Source organism: Amblyomma maculatum, chromosome 11 (genome assembly GCF_055883805.1).
Source record: "Amblyomma maculatum isolate TAMU_Amacu chromosome 11, ASM5588380v1, whole genome shotgun sequence".
NCBI lineage: Eukaryota > Metazoa > Arthropoda > Arachnida > Ixodida > Ixodidae > Amblyomma > Amblyomma maculatum.
The window spans coordinates 16,818,046-16,841,279 of NC_139354.1; the positions used below are offsets into that span (position 1 = coordinate 16,818,046).

Consider the following 23,234-nt stretch of genomic DNA (forward strand, 5'->3'; position numbering starts at 1 on the left):
AGATAAACAAAGCTTACACTACGCATATCCTGGCATAGCAGAGCTAAGCCACTGTCAATTTTTTTCGACGTGTACATGTTTGTTCTGTCCACGCACCTTCTTCGCTTTCTTTCTGCATGAACCGTGAGTGGAACTACATCGCATAGCGATGCTTTGGAACGACCCTCGCTGTGCTGCCGGCAGTTAAGGATTAGCTCGCAAAGCAGGCATTTACTATCAGATACAGGCTCTTTGACTCTAAAGCTCTTCCCCGGTAGTGATAGGTCCTCCTGTCAGCTTCATTTATTAACTGGTACTAACTGACTAAGCGAATTAATGTTCTCTCTAGAAAAAGTAAAACAGAGAAGCCTTTACAGTCAGATATAAGCTCCTCGTTGCAAAAATAGGTAGCATTTAGTTCCTGAAGGATACCGTTTCTGTGTAATACCCGTCATACGTTAAATGCGGTCTAGCTGAGAGGCAAGAAATTGCGCCTTCCTGGCGCAACTTTTTAGGATGCGTTGTTTAAGTGAACATTCAAATCTCTTTTCCGATCGACACTTTTTAAAGTTTGCTCAACTCTACCGAAGCCTCACAAACTTCACAGTCAATATTTAGTAAAAATGGATCTGCCTTCAAGCGTGAATCAGGACAGCAAATATGCTATATCGCTCTCAATAAGCGTTCTACGAGCATGCATAAATCAGGGGAACAAATATTCCTGATTCGCTAGCAATCAGGATTCCTCGAGCGATATTTTTTTTTTCATCGCGTTCTTTACTAAGCTAACACGAATCGCGCGCAGTCTCTGCAAACGACTCTGCGAGGAGACGATTCACACTGCCATAGAAACTTCAAGTGCAAATATATCTCGTGACATTTTTACGCTTCATCCACCTGACTACGTCTCTTATGGCCTCATCCAAAAATAAAAGCAAGGGCAAATTCGCGAGCACTTGCACCTCCTATACTGGCGACAACCGAGCGCTCATATGGAGTGTTCTAAACTAATTTCGAAACTAAAATAAAAATGAAGCGTTACCCGCTTTTTCTACGTTTTGTTTTGCTGACTTCGCATTGGTTACTGAGCACAAGGAAAGTGTTTGGTCACACTTGCGCGAGGCGCAGCCCTCGAGGCTGCAAAGGCGCAGCCCTCTGTGAAGCAACGCCCGCTTTTACACGCACCTTGCGGGTCTAGCTGCAACAATGTCTAAAGAGTGAGCAGCAGACGTGCATCTCTACAAGTGCAAGACATCAATGTTGTTAAAATTCACTCTTTCCGATATAGTACTTGAATATTGTGTAGTCAAAGTAGATACTCGTAGCTCGCTTTTTAATAAACCTACTAACTGTGCTGAACAACTAGGCAACAGTCACCCTATTAATACAGCCCTCGGTACATTCTACAACCTCCAACAATGATAGGCCAGTAAATAAAAATGATCCTTGGAAGCAAATCGTTGCGAAACAATAAGACTTGAAATCTGTACAATCTACTTCCGAACGACGCAAATATACTCAGCGGTATTGATTGATTGATTGATTGATTGATTGATTGATTGATTGATTGATTGATTGATTGATTGATTGATTGATTGATTGATTCATTCATTGATTGATTGATTGATTGATTGACGAAAGAATCGTATATCAGAACAGAATTTGGAAAAATCAGAAAATTTGGAGGGATGAAAGTGTAGGTTCTCTGTCTATCAAGCATATTCATTTTCAGTTTCTGTTTATATCCCACAACAAGTACAGGGAATTTACAAGGTGTGGCGAGGGTGACGGGATAAAAGCTGCATTGAACGCCCGCATCACGTGACTTAACACTGAGCAGGCGAGTGGCCGAATAGATGTACCCAGTGAAAGATTAAGACAATGAGAGGCGCGTCTGTTGCGGGCGTGGTGGCCGTCACTGGGCAGCGTTGCACAAGCGTGTGTTACTCCGGAGTGAGCAGTCGTGTGTCACTCGCACGTCCTCAACTTCGGCACCTCTCCCCTTGCATCAGTCACTCCACAGACTTCACAGACAGCAGACGTTCACGCGCGGTGCTCTCTGGATCTCGGCTCCGAGCTGCTCGCCGCGTCGTGAAGCAGCTTGTGGTGGATACTATGATGAGGGGGGATGGGGTACTGGGCACGACGTATGCCAGCCCGAGCTAGCGGCGGCACTCTTGGTGCCCTAGCTTGTGCTCACCTCCGCGCCTTAACCGGCGCTAGCCACGTTTCTTTCTCTCTTTCTCTCCACATATGATTTCCCCCCAGACCTTTCGGCCGTTGAGAAGTGCATTGTAAAGGGGTACATTGTGCCTGTTTTCGCTCATTTCTGAAGATGGTGTAAGGAAAGGTGAGGACGAAGCGGCGCTGCGTGTTTGCTTCGCGTCGCAATGGATAAATCAAGGCCTTCTGGCACTGCGGCGTAGGTTCGACGTGCTGAAGTACAACGGTTACAAAGGCAGCGGGATCGCGAGTCTACTGATTCTGATATTGCAGCTAAACGGTTCAAGAATCTAGAAGCCCAAAGAATGAGAAAACGTGCCGAGCGTGCTCACGAAACTGCTCATGACACTCAGCATCGTCATGAAGCGGATGCCGAAGCGAAGAAGAACAAACTCGAGGACAACGGGCTGCGCGGCTGCAAGCGATGGAAAGGTATAGCAGGGATAATTAGTGCTACGCACCTACTTCACCTTTGATTAACTACGCAAATCAGCCGTAATTTATTTTTTTTTTCCTCTTTATTTTTTCTCTCGCGGTGGGGCTGAGGTGTCGAGGTAAAGTGAGACGGTTACTGCGCTTTACTCGATACCAATTTTCATTTGCCGTGAAATTTAATTACCTACATTTATTACGCGTTCTTTTGCATTAATTGCCTACTTCGACGTTGTACTTCCCGCTTTTCTAGGATCTGCAGTCCGCTGTATTTCGTCAAGTAAATACAAATTAGGTAATCGACGGCATACTTCAGTTTGACTAGAGCGCTCCGGCAGAAAACTATGCAGCAAATATAATTTACATAGAACTTCTACCCTCAAGATCTTTATAATGTTCATTCATAACCCTCATCCATCTTTTAGTAGTATCCCTTATTATTCTATTATAGTCCATTGTCATTAACTATACTCACTGATTATTCATTCAGTGTCTAATGGGTGCTCGTAGGACCATCGCATTTTTTATAAGCCCAATTTAATGATTGCTGGAGCGTTGGGTGTTTGAAATCCCAGGTGAGATGACGTGGCTGTAACATCACCGGGTTTCTGGGCGTCACTTTGTTCTGGCTGACACCGGGTTTCTTTGCCGATAACCCATATGATGATTCCGCATTACGAAAGCAGCAAACAACACATGAGACTGTCCCGAACAATATCATCTATGCTTCCCGAGAGAGCACAGCGTCGTCTATCGAATAGCGATGAACTCGATAAGGCCAGGGTCGCGGGGAATGCATTACTACCGGCGAAGCAAGAGCTATTCGCTTCATATGTTAGTGACATCAAGAAGCCTCCCGCCCATATAACGACCCGTTGCTTTATCTACGTAAAACTGGGACGCAGTATGTTCCTCGTTATGATTAGGTTAGCCCTGGTTGACCTCAAAGTACTGAGAGCAAACATAACCTGACGGCGATATCCAAGATGCCTCATCACCGAAAGCTAACGCTGCCTATATCGTGGACGAAAACACTCTCCTAAATGCATACATTATGCAGAGCTTCGGGGTATAAAACAAGCTACATATACCAAAGCACATAACGCACTAAAAATCGCTCGAAGCGCCATCAGCCCTTACCGACCACTCATTACCTGCAGTTATTTCTTGCATGCTCATCCTGACAATCATTACAGTCAAAAACTTTACTATAAATATCACGTATTGTTATTTAATTTCACAGCACGCTTTCCGAGCAGTATCCATAGGAATCTAAAGATCGAAGCTTAGATATACCTTGAGCGAGCTCAGAAATACGTTAACTTAATTCTTCTCAACGAACATGGCTTCATATCTGGGCGTAGCGGAGGGGGGAGGGTTGATTTTATCTTACCCCCCCCCCCCCAACCCCCCGCCCCCTTTCCCGGAAAAAAGACTGAATATATGGAACATACTGACGGCTGCTGCTTACTGGTGCATGTGCCGGAGCAGGGAGGAAATTAAGTTGGAAAGGAAAACCAAATATACGCCACACTACCACCGAGTCAAGTACGTTTGACGTGTCTGCTTGGTTGGCCGCAAATCCTTCAAACTTTAGTCGAGCCTGCTAAAGCTCCCTCGAATCTTTACTGCGAGCTTTCCATTGTAGTGATGAGGTGCTGGCCTTAATTGGCGTGCATCGCTGGTTTCGCCAGGCCAAATTATAGGTAAGCGTAAGTCATTCGTGGATGAACCACCACACTACATTTGATCTATTTAATTTCTATTTAATCTATTTAATTTCTATTTAATCGCGATACTGATCGCGTCTTTTCACTTGAGGTACAGCGATGGTCTTACAGACGTTAGCTAGCACTGCACTTCGTTATTAGATTTAGCAGAGCGGAGACGTACAGTCCTAGATGTATACCGGTTTACCGGACGCCTCCTGCGCACGCTTACTGTATATATACGTCGCAATGTAAGGTCACTACGGGTGCGGAGGGGACCTCCTCCGGTAAACTGGTTCACATCTACGACAGTACGTTTTCGCGTTCTGAAACGGAGTATAGTTAGTTCTTAAACGGAGCATAGTTAGCTCTGGTCAAGGTTTGACGAAGTCACTAGTGGTAACTTTGAATAGTTAGGTTTCTGAAAATCAAGTTTCGCTGGAAAAAAAAAATTAATGCAAGCCTTAATTTGGGGACCTTGTCTTTCAAGAAAAAGGGAGATTTCGTTTTTTTTTTTTTTGTTCTTGCTTTTTTTGCGATCAGACGACTTGCGTAGTGCACTTAGGAGGCCATCAGAGCACTTCAGCAAAAGTAAAAGAATCGTCAACTTTCGAAAACTACAAACGCTGAATTTCACATGCTTTTACTTGAGAAGTGGCCCAAAGCACCAAAATGCAACGGCAGTAGAAAACACTCCGAAACACCAACTTTGAGACTGCCGGAAATTCACAGATGTCGCGCACAAAGACATGCGCATCATTTGTATCCTATGCAACGTAGCAGGCCTTGACACAAGCGTTTAAGTCTCAACGCTACCACTAAAATGGTTTCCTTTTTCCTAAGCTTTATTTTTGGTTTCGAAGTTCAGTAAAGGCTTAAAAAAAACAAAGTGCATGTTACATAAACTATAAACAGACCAATGCGGAATTCTTCGCTTGCTTTTTTTTTACTGTCGTGAACACACAAGTACATGTTCCAATGCTGCATGTTCCTGAACCGCCATTCTTTAGTTAGCCTATAACTGATTGACTGGCCTTCAATAGAAATGAGTTAAATTTCACCCAGCACATCCAGATAGAGCATCGTGGGCGAAAGTTGCGGGAGAGGTACTCGATCTTGAAAGTGTTGCACTTTTTTATTTTTCTGCCTCCCTGACTGCATGTGCACATGCAAAATCTAAAAGGTAGCGTGAGATAGAGAGAGAGATGCTAGAGTTGGCAGGAAAAGTAAAGAATTAAAAGTGCCCAGGCCGCACCGCTGGGTGGCACAATGGACTTAAGCCAAAAATGACATAAAATAATGAGGTCATATGCCAATACCATTTTAATTAAAGAAAGGAGAAGGAAAAAAGAAAAATAAGAGGGAGGGCGCACTACCATCGGCGAATCATAACCCGGCGTAGAGCGGGGGGGGGGGGGGGGGGGGGGGGGGGGAGGCAACGGAATGTATTTTAGTTTTTGTTCAGGAATTCAGGAATTGTTTGGAATTCTAGTTCCTCGTCGAATTTATGTTCCGCGGTTACAAGCTTATGGATCCAAATTAATAATTTTACTTTGTTGTCCTGGTTCCGTTCAATTCTGGTGTTCGTCGTTAGCCGAGACGAGAAGAACGCAAACACAAGTAATTTGAGTCTATTGATTTTAAAGTACACCTTTTTCTTCTATGATGACGGCAACAGATTGAGGGTAGTTAAAATTTTGCTATTTTTAATATATTCAAACATTAACTATGAGTATGGCATCTCTAGGGTGTTGGCTTTGGGGTTATAGCAGGTGTTCGCAAATCGGGAAACGGGTTTGTCAATTGAAGTTTTACATGATCGAACCGTATTGAGCCTTATTTGAGCTTTTATTTATTTTTTTTTTTTTTGCTCGACCAGACGAGTCACGAGGATCCCTTATAGGATTTCTATTCATGTTAAAATTAGGAAATTTCCTCTGCACTGAAACAGCACGACTCGATAGAAGCCGTTGAAATTTTCATGCTGATAGAGCTTTGTTAATTTGTTCTACCCGATGGCAGTCCTCTGCATATGATGTTCATATACTACTGTTTTATTATCGGAAGCCTTGTTAGGCTTCAAGAGCTTCTCCTGTCCCCTGTCAAATTCATTTTCTATGATCCCACTATGTGCTTTGATACACGTGAGAGAAATATTATGAGTAGGGTCTGAGCTTAGGAGGCCCGTTAGTTCTTGCATAAATTAATTAATATTGTATAAATTGCTCAGACCTTTCTTTTTTAATTTTGAAAGTGATATACTGCCCTATATTCTTTAATTCCGTAATGTCTTTTATGGGCTTTGCTATTGCAACCATTCCAGCTATAAAGTTATTAGAGTGCGAAGGTAACCGCAATTCTTTTGCAACAGAAAGTAGATCGTTGTTAGGGCTGTACTGGTTACTCAGATAAACAGCAAATCGTCAGAGAAAATTAAAAGCGCAAGAATTTCTATCCCTCTTGCGTTTTGGTATCGTCAAAAATAAACAATTAAAAACCGATTATGTTCACTGATCAGCAGAGAAATACACACGCCGTGTGCCACTGCCCATAAATAGCAATTGCGTTTTTTTTTTTTTTAGTTAAATCTTACTATAGTCCCTGTTGTATGTTCTTTAATAATTTCAGAAGTACATTTCCTAAAGGTTTTACTTGAAGAAAAATTCCCTGCTTGGAAAAAGATTATTTTTAGATAAATGAAAAGATGTTCTATTGTTGAGCAGTTTTTCTACTAGTTTGCCGAATATAGAAGTGAAGGTTATGGGTCGAAAGACGTTACTTGTCCATTAATATTTGGAATTATAGGACTACCTTGGAAGTTTTCCGGGCATTTGAAAAATGTTGTAATTGCAAAGATGCACTGAAAATGTTTAATACGAAATCTTATGCATGCTGTAGATGGCTTCAATTAAGTATAGTCCTTGTCAAAAGTGTAGAACCCCGGGGGTCTGCTTCTGAGCCGTGTAATGGTGTCAATGTAGCATAGGTAGAGGTTGTTCCCATTGGGGAGAGTAGGATAAAAAATCTTTATACCATCAAAAGATTTGGAACACTGAAAATGCATTACAAGCTGCACGAAGTGGCTCAGAAGCACACCCCCTGGGCTCTATACTTTTGGCAAAGACTGTAAGTCTTTAGTCAATCGAGGAAAAGGGCAACAAGCTTCCTTAGTGTTACCACAATATTATCCCAGTCGTTTTCTTAAAATGGCATGTCATCCGGTTCGGCTGAATGCGCCATCGTTTGGTTGTCGCGACTGTATCGGTTTCATAGTTTTCAGCTATCGTGCAGGCCTTGAATAATGATCTTTACCGACTCTTCTCATTTATCTTCTCCTGTTTCGATTCGAGTACTTAGAATTATAATTTCTCGCTTTACTTATTTAGCAGCTATTTTCTACTGTATGGTGAATGTGGTGCTGTTCTTTATCAATGTGGGGCAAACAAGTGTACATAAATTATTTTTAGTTTATTACGTTGTTATACTGCTTCTTTGTATATTAATTTAGTATAAATCTCCTGTGCTGCCTTCTTTACATTCTTCTATGTGCGTCGACTCAGTTCATTTCTATTTCAAGCTCCGGATTCTACCATCTATTAACTCTTTTCGTTTTGTTAGTAGCCGTTAATGCTTGTTAACGAACTTTTTCACCTTACTATAAATATTATTGGCAATGTGTGCTAGTGGGTCACTAAGTTGGTGTGATCCATTTCCCTTATCCAGTTCTTCCACAACTTTAAATTATCCCTTTCGTGATAACTTCGTTGCTTGTATGTTCCCTGACTGAAAAACTGCATATTCACGTGGCTATGCACTCACATACGTAATGTGAGAGTGACAGCGCCTTACCTTTGACTCCTGGTCTATAGGTTTCGGCATGACGACCCCGTGCACATGGGCAGGACGCAGCCTGGTGCTTGCCTATGGCTTCCTGGGCTGCTCAGGCGCCATCCTCTTCTTCAACCTGTTCCTGGAGCGCATCATTACTCTCCTCGCCTGCCTCCTCAAAGCGCTTCACGAGAGGGACCTGCGCCGACGAGGTCTTCTTGACCGCAGAGACTCACAGGTGAGCACCTAGGCGACCCTGTTGTACATTACGTGGTGGAATCAGAGTTACTCATGACGCTAGGTGGCAGATCGACAGTCTCATGGGCGAAGAAATCATAGGGGAGAGAGTTGACCCAGCAGCCTTTTCGAGAATGTCTTCGTAAAAAGACCTACTTGCCCTCTGGGCTTCGTTTTGTCTGCACCTCCAAACATTAATAGATCTTGGATATATGGCACAAAGCATCTCGCGAGCATTCTCGCCTGTCTACATGTACTCAGACGAATACAAGTTCTCTTGTGGAAGCATTAGTTAGAGCTCTGAGACTTCCTCTGAAACCTAGTTCATTTGTCTTGTATTCAAAGTGGTCATCCATAGGCGAGGTTCCTCCCACCACTCTTCCTTACTCTTCGCTACTCTGCCCCAGGCTGTTCTTGTGTACACATGTCTAGGTATTGATGTAGCATGTTCAAAAAGGCATCACGCAACGCTTTGAAGACTCTGTCCCTTTCTTCGTTATGGTCTTGTGGCCTTGTCTTGAGCCACCCGTTTGATCAGCTACCGCACACCCTGCTTAATATATTTAATTAATTGCAGGTGACTCCTCAGAGATGCCGTATGTAGCATTTAATGAGGTGCGAGTTAATATGCGAGAGAAGTTCTTTTCACTTAAATTCTTCACGACCGTCATGCGATGCGGATGTCTTCACGCTCTATAGCTATTACGTGTGCATTACACATATGAAATCAAGGTTCAAACTCTAACAGATGTTAACGAGTTGACATTCTATTGCGCCTTTGGCACCTTTGTACTCCCGAATACACCCTATTTTCTATCACCTGTACTCCGTCTCTTTCGCGAATTTTCAGTATACGACAGGAAAGCCTCCCAAGTCGACTTCTCCACTTTTCCTGCATTAAAGCTTTTTTTTTTTTTTTCAAACGTGCCACAAAGAAAGCTGAGCAAAAGCTCCATTGAGCACTACAGAGTGGACTTCAGCAAAGGTAATTCCTGAAAATCCTCATTGCAAGGTGACCGTAGACTCTTAGAGAATTCAACCTCGGGCTTTTTTGTGCATTGAAAGTAAAATCAGCAAGATGAAGTGGAATCTGGGTAAACATATGGAATTCGTAGAACGAACACCTGCTCATACGTCCAACTAACATTTTGCCTTTTCCTCCTACACCCGCCTTCTCCTGGAATCCGGTCTCTTACCCTTAGTGACCATCGGTTATCTTGCATTCGCAGTGCATCGCCTGCCCATGTCCATATCTTCTTAATTTCAACTAGAATGTCAGTAATGAAGTGATGTTTGAAGGAGGCAATAACTCTGAGGAATGCCAAGATGTAAGTACCGCACAGTCGCAGTAAAGCTAGTGGGGCGGAGAACTACCTGGTGCAGAACTGAAACATTTGGCCAAAAAAATGATGCAAACATAGATGCTGTTCTGCTATAAAAAGATGCCCCAACATTCAATATCGTGACAATAAATTGCAAAAAGTGAGCAAAACAGCATGTAAGTGTAAAATTTGTCTAAAACAAGCGATGGCTGTCTCTTCTGTTGACTAAGTATTCAGCAACACGGAAACCAATATTTCGCATCTGATAGGCACATTTTAAAAAGCAAAATGCTTTAAAATTATATTGTTGGGCAGTGACTTCAAGTAGTTTTTAATGGCATTTCAGAAAGTCGAAACATTTTATTGGCATCGTCTGCTTTTGCGTCTTCACTACGATAGTCTTTGCGCTCTACACTCGCGCCAAGAGATGATGATGATGCTAGGGGTGAAGAAACAGCTTAGTAACGCCATCTCTATGTCCTCAAAAAAAATCTGTCCCGTAGCACATCGGCCCATGAGGCTTAGCGCCCTCATGGTGGCTGAAATGCAGCGCCCCCGGCTTTCCCTCTAGGTGAGAGTAAGAAACTCTATGAGAGGGGAGGTCATATGTCGCGGTAAGCAGATGGTGAAATGGAGAGATGACAATCCTCTCCCAGCATTTAATGGGAAGGGAACACGGAGAGAGCGTGAGAGGCAACGGTTGGCTTAGTGGCTTGACCTGTGCGGTGAGAGCAAAGGAATGCACAGCAGGAATGCTGCTGACACGGGAAGAATCTGGAGGGTGGCTACCATGGAAGGAGGAGGTTAAGACGAGTGCTGCAGGATGCACAATTTGAGGGTAGTTCTACGACAAACTACCGAAGGGTAACTACCATGAAACTAGAAGTTTATTGCAAGAGCACAGGAATGCACCCTACAGAAAGGTGGGGATAGAAGGTGGAGGGGAGATGCAGCTGCCGATTCGGGGCAGCAGCGATGGAGGGAAAGGTGGAAGTATAAGATGGAAAGTAGACGATAAGACAACTGTGGCGGCAGTAGACGTTGTGAGCAAAAAATAGCGAGAAGCCTCTGGCATATTGGAGTTGACAGATCCCGTTGACTGCAAGCATTGAGATTGTATAGACTGCTAACTGAGTTGACGGCTTCCCAGGTGGAACCTGCCAGATCGATTACGGGAAGGTACAATGGGAAGTCAACCCAAGAGCCTTGAATACTGAGTCAGACATGCAACCTCAGGCCACGCAGGGCCGATCGGACAGCTTGGTTAAAGCGGGGCTCTTTATCTGTCAGAGGGCCTTTCACATATGACCACTTATACCTGCGAAATGTGGCTACCCGGCAAGATGAAAGCTTGTGATCGTTGCTAACGATGTATGGATTGATACATTGCGTATGCAGATGCGCGTTTGTCCACGGCTGCTCCCAACCAGGTTCTTTTGCTATCACATATTGTACCATCTGAAGGTAATTAGGTGTCCTCGAAGTTTTTTTCTTCCTGCTTAAGGAAAACCCCGGCTGATTAAATGAGCCAGCACTCAAGGATAATTTCGAAAACCTAGCCTGTGAGATGCACGCATAACCAAGATACACCACTCCGCCTTCCATTCTAGTGTTTCTGTTATCCTTGCATGCTTTATACCGCCTCTGTTTTTTCCTTCCAGCTGTCGTTCGACGACCGGCTAGACGACTGGAAGCCCTCGGTGTACTGGGTGATGCTCTGCCTGTTCCTGGCCACGGCAGTGCTGTCGGCCTCGGCATCAGTGCTGTACACGCGTACCGAACAGTGGGGGTACCTGGAGTCCTTCTACTTCTGCTTCGTAGCTTTCTCCACGATAGGATTCGGAGACTTGGTGCCCGGACAGAGGGCCACCATGCCTTTCCGGGCGTCGGCAGCCCCTAACGTCACGGCCGAAGATGACGAGGACGTGAGCTCCAGCGAGCCCGAGGCCGACGGCTCGGGGATGCTTGATCTCCAGGTACGTACGAAGTCATGGCCTCCTGCGGCAGCGAATGCCCTACCACGCACTTAAAAACCTAATAGCCCGACACCACGCACATTCCTTCGACTATGAGACCCAGTAATGAGGTTAAATATTTCTGACATGGCGTTCAGTACTCGCCATACGGAGGCCAGGGTAGCATTGGAAGGGGATGAAGAGGATCAAAGGGTCCCCGTTCGCAGCCATGATTTCTGATCGGGCTTAGCCCAGAACGTCATTACACACCGGTCAAGAAGTGGTAGCCATACGGGCTACGGTTTGACATGATTAAAGACGACTTTGATTTCCTCTTCTTTACAAACAAGAAAAGTGTGAGACTTTCACCCTCCATCGGACCAAAGTGAGAACCACAGCTTCCTTTCCCTGCTCTATAAGGTTGTCAAGTCAGTTTACGGAGAAAGACATAATGCATATTAAAAGCCTTCAAGACAAAAAAGAACATACTTGGTAAGTGAATTACACTACATTAACCACTCCCAAGGTCAGAAATATCTCTGAACAGTTCTAGAAAATAACCAACTTGTATCAGTCAAACCCAAAAATCTTACTTGATGCCTCCCGCAGATCGTTCAACCACTTCGAGATGTAAACAAATAAAACAAGGTATTTTGTTCTGTGTTTTTGTTGTTTTTGTAATTTTTATAATTTTTTTTTAAAAAAAGGCGTTATTAATGTACCCAGGGGTACCTGGAGCGCCATACCAATGAATAATAGCAAATGACTGGGCTGATCAGTTAAAAGCAGTGTTTATTTCTCATAAATGCAAAATAGTTTTTTACGATGCGAAAAAAAAACTTCAGCGGAAATGAAGTAGCCCGAAGGCAAAAAGGAGAAGGGACAGGTAAAGAGCGATGACTGACAACTAATCATTATTGAGCAATGTCTGCGCAATAAATACGAGAGCGATGGCAGAACGGTCCGATGCAGTCAAATGCCACATTGTGTAAAGGGCCTTAGAAGCGATAAACATAAAACAGGTGATAAGGCTAATGTTAAACTCAAAATAATGTTAAAGCATTCAGTTGGTCTGGAGGAAGCATTTAACAACAAACGAACACGGACGATAAATGAATCAGGCATGCGTGGAAGCATTGTCAGGAAAATCAGATGAGTCAACGCGACATGGTCTGAAAGTCATAAGAGCGATAAAATGTAAACAGTGTGAAAAGCTAGAAGAAGATGGCAATTCAAAATAATTCCGTTATATTTGATAAAGTATACAACAAACAAGTACATGGGCGACAAATGAGTCAGGTATGCGCGGTCAATAACTAAAATTAAGCAAAGCTTCTAAGAAGGCAAGTTTGCTCTCATAGAGCGATTTCGACACTTCACTCACACACGCTGAGCATTTTTGGTTTATAAAGAAAGCTATCTTTAATTCACAGCCTACGCTGTCTTGACTTCTATCTAGAATAGCGGCATCAAGTAACCGAGGCATGCATTTACATTTGCTGCAATGAACCGCAAGATTGGGCCCAGTTCTTTTTCCGAGCAGATGTTCGTGTTCCCTCAAACGTTCATTCAGGCATCTTCCCGTTTGTCATATATACACCTTGCCACATGTTATCGGACTCTAGTAGATAACCCCTTCTACAACTGACAAACATATGAGTATTTACACCACAGGTTTTGCTCTTTCTGCCATTCCTTGTTGATCCTGGAACACAATGTAGCCAGCTTACGAGGGGCTGAATACACTACAGGCACCTTGAACTTATTGGCGACTTTCTTCAAATTATGTGCTGCACAGTGGTTGTTCGAAACAACAACTGGTTTCACCCTCCTGTTCTCCTCTAATTTATCATTTATTTTCTTGTCCTCGACCATCTGAATCAGACATTCAGCCACTGCCAAAATTACTGTCTGCGGGAACCCTGCTTGTTGCGATCGTGCCACCTGCAACTGAAAACTGTGCTGCATGCTGTGCTGACAGGATTTCTTTATTGCTGAATTTAATCCCGATGTCACTATAGCCCGTTTAACTGTTTCGGATTGGAACGATTCGTAAGACAAAAGTTCCTTCTGGCTTTGAGGTTCGTACGCCCAACAGATTCTACCTTGCTTCAAGAGGAGTTCCAAGTCTAGAAACTGTAGCTTATCCTGTGGCAATTCACAGGTGTATTCCAAGCCATATCTAAGATCTTTAACTGAAAACTGTAGAGTTTTCTTATTTTGACGTATTAATCCACTTACTCATATTTACTGTTCAAATGGTTCTGTAATACAAAATAACATGTAAAAACATCAGATTCCTCATAACTAAAATAGTTAAAGGCACCGGCATATTAGCCATGTTATTCCCGTTGCGGCAGATCTCTTGGGCATTCGACGCTAACACGAAAACCTTTCCCACGCTTCATGTATTTACTTGCACCACTTTCACCCGCCTAAAGTAATTACACATCTTTAAAGAGGCAGATGGGCACCAGCGCCCATCTGCCAGCGCGCGGCATCTCATCGCCAGCACACAGCACGAGATCTATTCGCTGACTTAGAGTTAGGACAGTCGGTTTTCCCGAGTCTTCCTCGTTCGGAGATAAAAGCGTCTACCTAAAATAATGTCGCGATAATGAGCCGTCAGCTAGCACAGAACCGGGTTAATTGGAGAAATATGGGAGAGGCATTCGCCCTGCAGTGGGTATAGTCAAGCTGATGATGATGATGATTATGATGATGATAACGACGACGGTGATGATGGTGGTGATGATGATGATAACGACGACGACGGTGATGATGATGATGATGATTATGATGATGATTATGATGATGATGATGATTACACTGGCTGTGCAGGCCTCTAAATTCAAAACAGGCTGCGTATTAGAGGCGTGAAGCAAAAGACGAGATAACGACGCTGCCACTTTCTTGCGGCATAGTTTCCTACAGACACAGCAGCGCCCTTGTCGACAAGGGCCAAGGCAGTCAGGCCATCTACAACAAACTTCAAGCACATTCGCAGGGGCAAGGAAAGGCCTTACATTTGCGACATATTCGCCGTCTCTTGCCTCGGGAACTGCGGTAACTAGTTTTCCTAGAGCGTAATACTGTAACGACGCAGCGGTGAAGCCGAGCGCAGCCGCGGGAATGTAGAACGGCGGCAAGCAGATGGAGGAGATGTATCAAGGCCGTCGGCAGAGAAGGAACGTGACAGGAGTTCGGGAGGCTCGAGTTATCCCCAGATGGCAACGCATGTGGCGGTGACAGTAAAGCACAACGTGACCGGGGACACCACACGCATAGCAAATCGAGAGTTTGTTACGAGTGTTCCAGGGATCCACACGAAGAGGGGACAGCCGCGTGGGAGTGAAGCCGGTTGACTGCGGTGAGGGGTGGAACGGGAGAAGCCTGTCGGCCTGGGGCCTCGTGACGATGCCGGAGTACAGGAGCAGCGCTGCGACAGAAGCCTTCTGGCGAACAGGTGGCAGCGCTGCAAACATTTGCTCGCGAATCACAGCCTGCAGGATCAGCGCCAGGTTAAATAGAGGTCCTTGAATGCTGTTTAAAAGGGGTTGCTCTCGTGCCTCCTCATCACGCACAGTCTGGTATAGCAGCGAGCTGATGGTGGCCGACACGGCCAGGCTGGAAAGTGATTCAGGCTGCGCGGAAAGTGTCTTAACCTGAATTCGCTGCTTGTGAAGCTCATGGTAGCTCTGGCAAAGAGTGAATATATTGCCAAAGATGGCGGAGTTCCGAACAACAAGCATCTGAAATGCGTCAGCCTCAATGCCTTTGAGAACGTGTTTGATCCGATCCGCCTCCGGCATGGACGCGTCAACACGCATGTCCACGACGACTTCGATATAACTGGTGAAGGGTTCATCTTTCAAGTAGGAACTCTTGTTTGGGCTAGTTGGTACATTCTGAATAAAAAATAATATGGCGCAGACGGACAAGGACAAAGAAGTCACACAAACGGCGCTAGTCCTGTCGTTCGTGTGACTTCTTTGTGCTCGCCCGTCGCGCCGTATTATTTTTATTTACCTTGCAGCTGGGTTCTGGCTCGCAGGCGCTCTTAGGCGCGCAACTATCACGCGGCAGGGCGCCCAGTGATCTCAGAAAAGGCTCCTTTCAAGACAGATAAGGCAAAGTGGTGAAGTCTGCTTCGTCGTTTCTGTATCACAATCTCGCGACGTCTGTCACCAACACGTTGTTCAGCTTCTTGGCATCGTTCCACCAGTTCTGGCAAGTCAATCCTCCACATTGCGGTCATCGGACCCGCTGTCGAAGAACGCCAGCGCAAATCACGGGCACAGGTGAAAAGGCAGGGTGTCTTAAAGCATCGGTGTTCACAGTTGATGCAATGGTTTTGCAGTTTCAATATGTAAGCGGAAAGTTTCAACACGTACTTTCGCCAAACTGCAATTAGATTTGTGCTGAGCAAAGACAGCTTGAGGATTTGGATTGCAAAACATTTATTGTCAGCAATGAAGAAATGGAAAACCAACGGCCCTAGCTTCACAGTCAACGCATCGATCTCGTACCATGTGCTGGCGACGCGGCTGTCGTTGGTGCTGTTGTTGTTGTAGGAAGAAAGAAAAGAAAATGGACGAGCCTGCTACTGGCTCTGTAGCTGAGCCACCTCCGCTGCCTCGTGCGTACAGAAGAGAAAATAGACTAGAAAGAAAAAAGGAGAGAGAACATGTTAAACATGTTCGAGAATTAGGGCCCTTCAAGCTTCTCCTTAAGGGCAGACGCGACCGCACCTTTGACACCGCCTTCTCATTCCGCGAATACTTTTATTATTTTCGTTAAATAATTGGTTCAACGGAAATGAAAGGCGCAGTATCTGTCACACTTGTCTACAACAAGTGGACACTAAACCGCACCGTAGGGGAAGAGAGGAAGATGGGAGTGAAAGTGGAAAGAGAGAAAGAGGAGCCGTAAAGGAAGGCTACAGAGTAATTTCGATCACCTAGAGAACAACTGGGGATGGTTTGTTAGCAAGGATACGCTTCAGGGGGATGCTTTTCAATGCGATGCTCACCTACTGGTGTTTTTCCAATTGAAGCTTTTTGTTTCCTTTATTTACACTTACTGCCAATTATGCTTCGCTTTAATTGCACTGCCTTTATATATCTCGCTAATGATATTTTTAAACATGAAGTTCTTTTCGCTCCCGCTCTCGACGATCATGAGGTGACGTTCAGCCAAAATCAAAAGCCAATTTCCGGGCACCGATTTCCTGTCATTCGGCCACCGAAACGGGATCATCCAAGCACCGAATGTGATTGAAGGAGGCGACTTCTCTGGCGCACTATAAGGTGGTATGGGCACTGCTCGGAACAACGGCGTGCTCACTGTTGTTGCGACTATAGGAAGAAGGAAAAGAAAATGCACGGGCCTGACTACTGGCTCTGAAGCCGAGCCACCTCCGCTGCCTCGTGCGGACAGAAGAGAAAATAGAGAAGAAAGAAAAAGAACTGCACCCACCACCGAAGCGGTGACGGGTGCAGTGACGGCCTACAACAGATAAAAATTCGGTGGTCTAGCCCCCACTGCAAGCGGTGTTGATGTCCCAGCACCGTAGGGCCAGAAACAGCCACCCTTCGCCACCTCTTTTGCTCACTGTTCCCAATGGTAGCACCGTGCACAATTTCACACACTCAGTCTGTCACTGCGCTGCGGCGTCAGCTCATGGCGTTTCTCCCCTTGTGGCAGGAGAGTGTGTACAGGCTAGGGAAGAACTCAAACGCGCTCTCGCCTCTCTTAGGTTCACAGGCGGTTCTGCCGCTCAGATCAGTGCAGATGTCTGAGGCTTCACTCGGTGGCTACGCAGACACACGCACTCCGATATTAAAGTGAAAGCCTTTCTCAGAAAAATAAATAAATCATGTCTCCCCCGGGGGTCGGGCCTCCATCCCTGAGATCCCCGGGAGCCGAGCGCTTTAACCAATTGCGCCACGCTCGGGATCATAAAACACGCAATTATAATTCTTGTCTATCATGAGGATGATAGTAGCGATGACAATGGCATCGCAGTTAGTGATAATGACAGGAATTACAGTATAGCAATGGTAATTATGCTGCATTTAGTTGATAATTATAATGAGAGCAATCTTGATGCACCGTGTGCTGCAGCAACTTCGCATTTCTGCAGAGTAGATTCCCCAGTGCCCTCGGAATTATTTTGTCCTAATGGTATACTCTTACTATTTAAACCGTAACAAATGAATCTGAGTGTTTTTGTCAGTCGCAGCAACGCATGTGTCAACACCTTGCATTCAACTATACACAGTACCTTCAGACTAAACCCTTTGACGACGGGAACTGGTGAAAATGCGGTGAAGTACGGGAAATAAATTAAATCCTGCGGAATGTATTCTCGAAAACTCCATTTTGTTCGAGTGCAGGATATCGTAACGCCTAGTACCATTTTATCCCGCATTTTACTTCTTCGCCTAGAACGGAAATATTTAGCTGGGAATTCCGCACTCCCCATGACCAGGCAACGCACTCCCCGCTAAAATGTGCAGGAACATTGTAAAAAAAAAAAAAAAAAAAAAAAAAAAAAAAAAAAAAAAAAAAAAAAAGACAAATAAGTGAGTTAAGTATAGAGAATTTGCTCTGCCTTCTCCCAAATTTCCTGTGACTTTCTTTTATTTTCTAGGAGTGCTCGTACACCAATGGATGTCAGTGGTGGATGTCAGTGGTGGATGTCAGTGGTGGATGTCAGTGGTGGATGTCACTGGTAAATATCACTGATGGATCTCGGGTGGACGTGGGGTGGATGTCGGGTGGGTGTCACTGTGTAATTCGTACTCCCTTATTACTGCATACTGGAGTTCACTCACACCAGTCACCCGCCCCTCTTAATCTTGCAATTAAAGGAAACATCCTCACGCGCTGATACATGGCTCAAAAAAAGTCGAAGAAAATCCCGTTTAAACCACGGCATTGTACCATCCCTTCAAGAGAATTTGAATGGCACTAATTATAGATGTTGCTTCTTAGTATGAGACTATTCTCAATTATCAAGTAAGTTGGTGCGTGCAAAAGGCTTCTCCATCAAAGAATCTGATGGAGGCAAGCATCGAAGTCATCAGGAATCCACGCCGGCCTGGGTGAAGTGATAATTACCTCCCGCCAGAACACACCAGAGCGTCAATCAAGAAAATGTGTGCAGCAATAGACAACTGGAAAAATAATCAGAATTAAAGAAAACTGCTGCGCCACCCGAAGTATCCATTATCCCGTCACTGAAAACACATATCGGCGTCTCCCCAAGTAAGTCACAGGCGGATAATCATCGCCTTGTCCGGCGCTTCGCCGCTAACGAACTTTTGAAAAAAAAAAAAAAAGGAGACAATGGCGGAAATAAAAACTTCAACTCTACAGGGCGGTTAATTTAGTTTCTAGATAATAAACAGAATATTATACGAACGATCACGCCAGCCTAGCTGTACTCAATAAGTTGCTTCTTAAACTGCATCATATTCAAAAATCTATCTTTCCTTCCACAATGCCTGTTCGTGCGAGATTCTCTGCCTCCCCAAGCAATCGACGTTCGAACAAAGCCGCTACCACCGCCTCATATTATCGTCTCGTGTATTTCTCCCCTTCCAGTGATTTCTGAGAAAAAGAGGGGAAAAAAAATGTTAACTCGCAGAGGCAGTATCGGCAAGCAAGGCGAAGCGAGTGTGAACAGCTTGTATTCAGAGGCAAGTCGTTAATTTAGGTTCGGCATGCGATGTTGAAATCATGGAAACGAGCTTCTACGACATCATGTGGTGCGGGCTCTAACTTGAATGAAAGCAAAGTAACCGCGAACATAGTAGCTTTGTTTCCGCCAGCACAATATATTTGGACTGCTTTTCCTGGCGCGCGCATTGTCCCAATGGAGCCAACAGCGATTCTCATGTGAACGGTAATATTGATTTAGATTAGGAGCTGGAGGGATTAATTATTTCTACCTATAAGGCGTGTACGAAGCACGCGTATTAAGCGAATTTACGCCGGTAAATATCCTACATCTTTGATCGCAAGCAGTGCGAAACAATTGTCTCCAAGAGCTGGATTAATAGGGACGCTGAGAATACGCAAGTGCGTTAGCCGTGTTCTCAATGAATCTGTATAGGCACACCGCTGAAGGGTTGTGAAAAAATTTGTAAAAATTTAGGGGAACATTTTGTGACCTTTAATGCTTAATTACCCATGATATTCACTTTTTTTTGCCACCTACTCTAGTAGGTATTTCCTTCAGTCTCTTTCAGTTCCTGTTACATTGATGACACATCCCGTGATTGCAGTCAATGTCAAATGAAAGCGTAATAGTGGCCTCTGATGGGCTATTCGTGTGGCCCCGATGAACATTTATACTACTAATTCTCCATTTCCTTCAACCTGATCTTCAATGTGGGATCTAAGCTTCAGTTCTGCTGACATTCTGTCTCTATCCGATCAGGAATCGACGAAATTTTACCCGGCGATTGTATGCAAAAACTGGCGCGGACGCTCCCTCAAATGACCAAGCGAAATTTTGAGGCGACAAGTCGACGCAGCTTTTTGAGTCTCCATTCATTGCAGAAGTTGTTTGTACTACCAACCTCCTGTGCTCTAGATAATTCAAGGATGCGCTAGATGCAATGTTTCCTGTAATATGCTACAGGTTTTAGGGAAGAAAGAATCACCCTTTATTTGACCCTTCAAAGAACGCGCAAAAAAAAAATTAAACAAGTGACATCAAGATACGCACAAAATTAGTGGAGATTTAATGATCAAAAATCATCAACTATTCCAGCTTTCAGTTTCCTTTCTTGATTCATTTCTGTCTTCAAACGCAGTAGCGATATTAGGTACGTCTCGCCTGTTCAATTCGCCGAGTGCTGACGCCTGTGGTAACAAACACAACTGAAAACATAGTATTTTTAGAATACGAAATACTATATCGCACTGCGTATCATATGGCACATTAAGGTTTGGTTTTGTGGAGTTTACCGTCCCAAAGCGACTCAGGCTATGAGAGACGCCGTAGTGGACGACTCCGCAAATTTCGACCACCTGGGGTTCTTTAACGTGCACTGACATCGCACAGCACACGGGCGCCTTGCTTTTCGCCTCCATCGAAAAGCTGCCGCCTAGGCCGGAATTCGATCCCGCATCCTTGGGAACAGTAGTCGAAAGCCGTAACCACTGCTCCACCCCGGCGGGATATATGGCACATTAAGATCAACGACCATAGATGCACACAAGGTCCCCTCCCCCACCCCTCCAACGACATGCCATAGGTCATCTCGCCGCAGTCAGCAGCCTAAGCCGCTGACTAGTGCGAGAGCCCATCACAGTCAATTCCGCGAATACGGTACTGCTGTCACCCTATCTTCACTAAAACTGCTTCTCTGCCTCTGTATTTTCCCTCGCAGGTCACGGGCTGGTACCACGTGGCCAATTTCGTCATTCTGTCTGCCGGTTGCTGCTGCATCTACAGCCTCTTCAACGTCACTTCCATCGTCATCAAACAATTCCTGAATTGGCTCATACGAAGGCTGGACTGCACGTGCAAACTGAGACGCAAGACCGGGCAGAAGCCTACGAGGTGTGTCCATACGATCTCTTCTCGCGACAATCATTTGATTTGTTGCGCCACATTTCTGGGTACGATGCAGCACCAACTCGCCCCTCAAGCAGTTACATTGAAATTGATACCAACCTCACGAAAAACTTCGACCTAACTAGACTGGTTTACAAAGCACCCAAGCTGGTTCCAACTAGAACCAATTCAAATCAAATCACTTTATTTGCAACATCGATGGCGATCTTGCAGTACTTTTCACGCTGCAAGTCGCTAAGCAGCTATAAAAGGAGAGCTGTATAGATTATTTCGACACGAATATAGAGGATTTGTGTGAATAGGTAGATCAAAAATTTATTGATATAGTTGGCTTAAGTTGTAGTCACTTCTTACCAACTGAACCAACTGAAATTTATCCCATAAACCAGATTTAACGGGGAAAAAATCGAGTAAAATCACAAGACTTATTCAAAGCAGTGGGTAAATTTAAGCGATAGCTGTTTCCCTTGCACATTGCGGCACTGAGTTATATTCACTTTTTCTAAATATTTTTCCTCTATTTTGATCACTCTTTTTAAACCTGCCTCAACTCTGTCTGATCTAATCCGCACACTGGACATTTTTGCGCCCCCTCCCCCCCACATCCCTACTATGTCTGCCACCTCTCACAATCCTCTCTGCTGTAATAACGTACCATCGGCTATCTTTTCGCATAGCGTACTCTGACAATAACAGTATTTTACATAAACCTGATGTGATGTAGTTGATGCTTATTGTGTGGTGTAACTTTTATTGTATATAAAATTTTTTGTACTCACTCCTGCTTGGAGTGATGTGACTCTGCAGTATTGTTAATAAATAAGCAACAAAATATAAAATATCGCTCACCCATGTTTGTTTTCCAAAAAGGCCGACCTGCTCTCTTCCTGTATCTTATCCTAATATCACATCTATATATTTCCTTGCATAGCTCGCACCTCAGATTTTATTCTAAATTTCACTACACGATAGCATAATCAGAGAAATGTGGGCCAAGTTGCAAGTAAGCATTTTCACATTTCCACGAATGCGCAGGTTCAGGCGCAACGCCCTCACGCCAGCTCAACTGCGCGTGCAAGCCAGGGCCGCGGCCCGGACCGACGTCAAGTCGTCCCGCAAGTTATCCGGAAAGACGGCCAACAACAAGGCCGCGAACTCTGACTCGGACATTGACTCGACCTACGACTCGGACGAGGAGCGCGGCCACACAGGAGAGCTGATATGCATGTCGGACCTCCTGAGGGCCAACAAGGTCTCCCTGGCCATCATGCAGAAGCAGCTTTACGAGACCGCCCAGAGGGGAGGAGCACCCATGCTTTTGCCGCAGAGGGCGCTGCAAGAAAAGGACGCCTTCAAGCCTGGCGCCGTAGGACCGCTGGCCATAGTGTCAGAGAAGTTCGGCGACGGTCATGTATGACCGGAGACAATCCATTGGGTTTAATTACGTCACACCTTCCAGAGCCTCGCTTTCGGGGCGTGTCTGATGACAGCACCGCCCACAAACCTCGAGTGTTTTGAAGATAGATAATTACGTCACACCTTCCAGAGCCTCGCTTCCGGGGCGTGTCTGATGACAGCTCCGCCCACAAACCTCGAGTGTTTTGAAGAGAGATAATTACGTCACACCTTCCAGAGCCTCGCTTCCGGGGCGTGTCTGATGACAGCTCCGCCCACAAATCTCGAGTGTTTTAAAGAGAGACGCACTGCTGTTGAGACGCAGTTGAGAACTCGCTCATAAGAACTGCTGAGATAGCACATCATGAAGCCCCTCTGTTGCATCACCAAGCGAACTGTGGAACTTGAGAGAGGGCACTAGCAGCGTCGCCCTGAGACTTCATTCTCACAGTACTGTGGCGACAGGCATCCCACTGTCAAAAGGTGCTCATGAAGGCATGGTATACTGGATGGTCCTATGAGTGGAAGCGAACCTGTGGAGTTTCTGTGATGTCCAAAA

At 45.0% G+C, this 23,234-nt stretch overlaps 1 protein-coding gene across 1 annotated transcript in view; it reads left to right on the forward strand.

The window, feature by feature from the left end:
• Positions 1-22,697, forward strand: part of LOC146172935 (potassium channel, subfamily K, member 13-like) — a 233,599-nt gene extending 210,902 nt beyond the window's left edge. The window contains exons 2-5 of the mRNA XM_084585612.1: positions 8,213-8,409; positions 11,392-11,706; positions 21,093-21,265; positions 22,316-22,697. Coding sequence (XP_084441738.1) covers positions 8,213-8,409; positions 11,392-11,706; positions 21,093-21,265; positions 22,316-22,697 — 1,067 coding nt within the window. The remainder of the gene's footprint in view (positions 1-8,212; positions 8,410-11,391; positions 11,707-21,092; positions 21,266-22,315) is intronic.
• Positions 22,698-23,234: the final 537 nt, after the last annotated feature.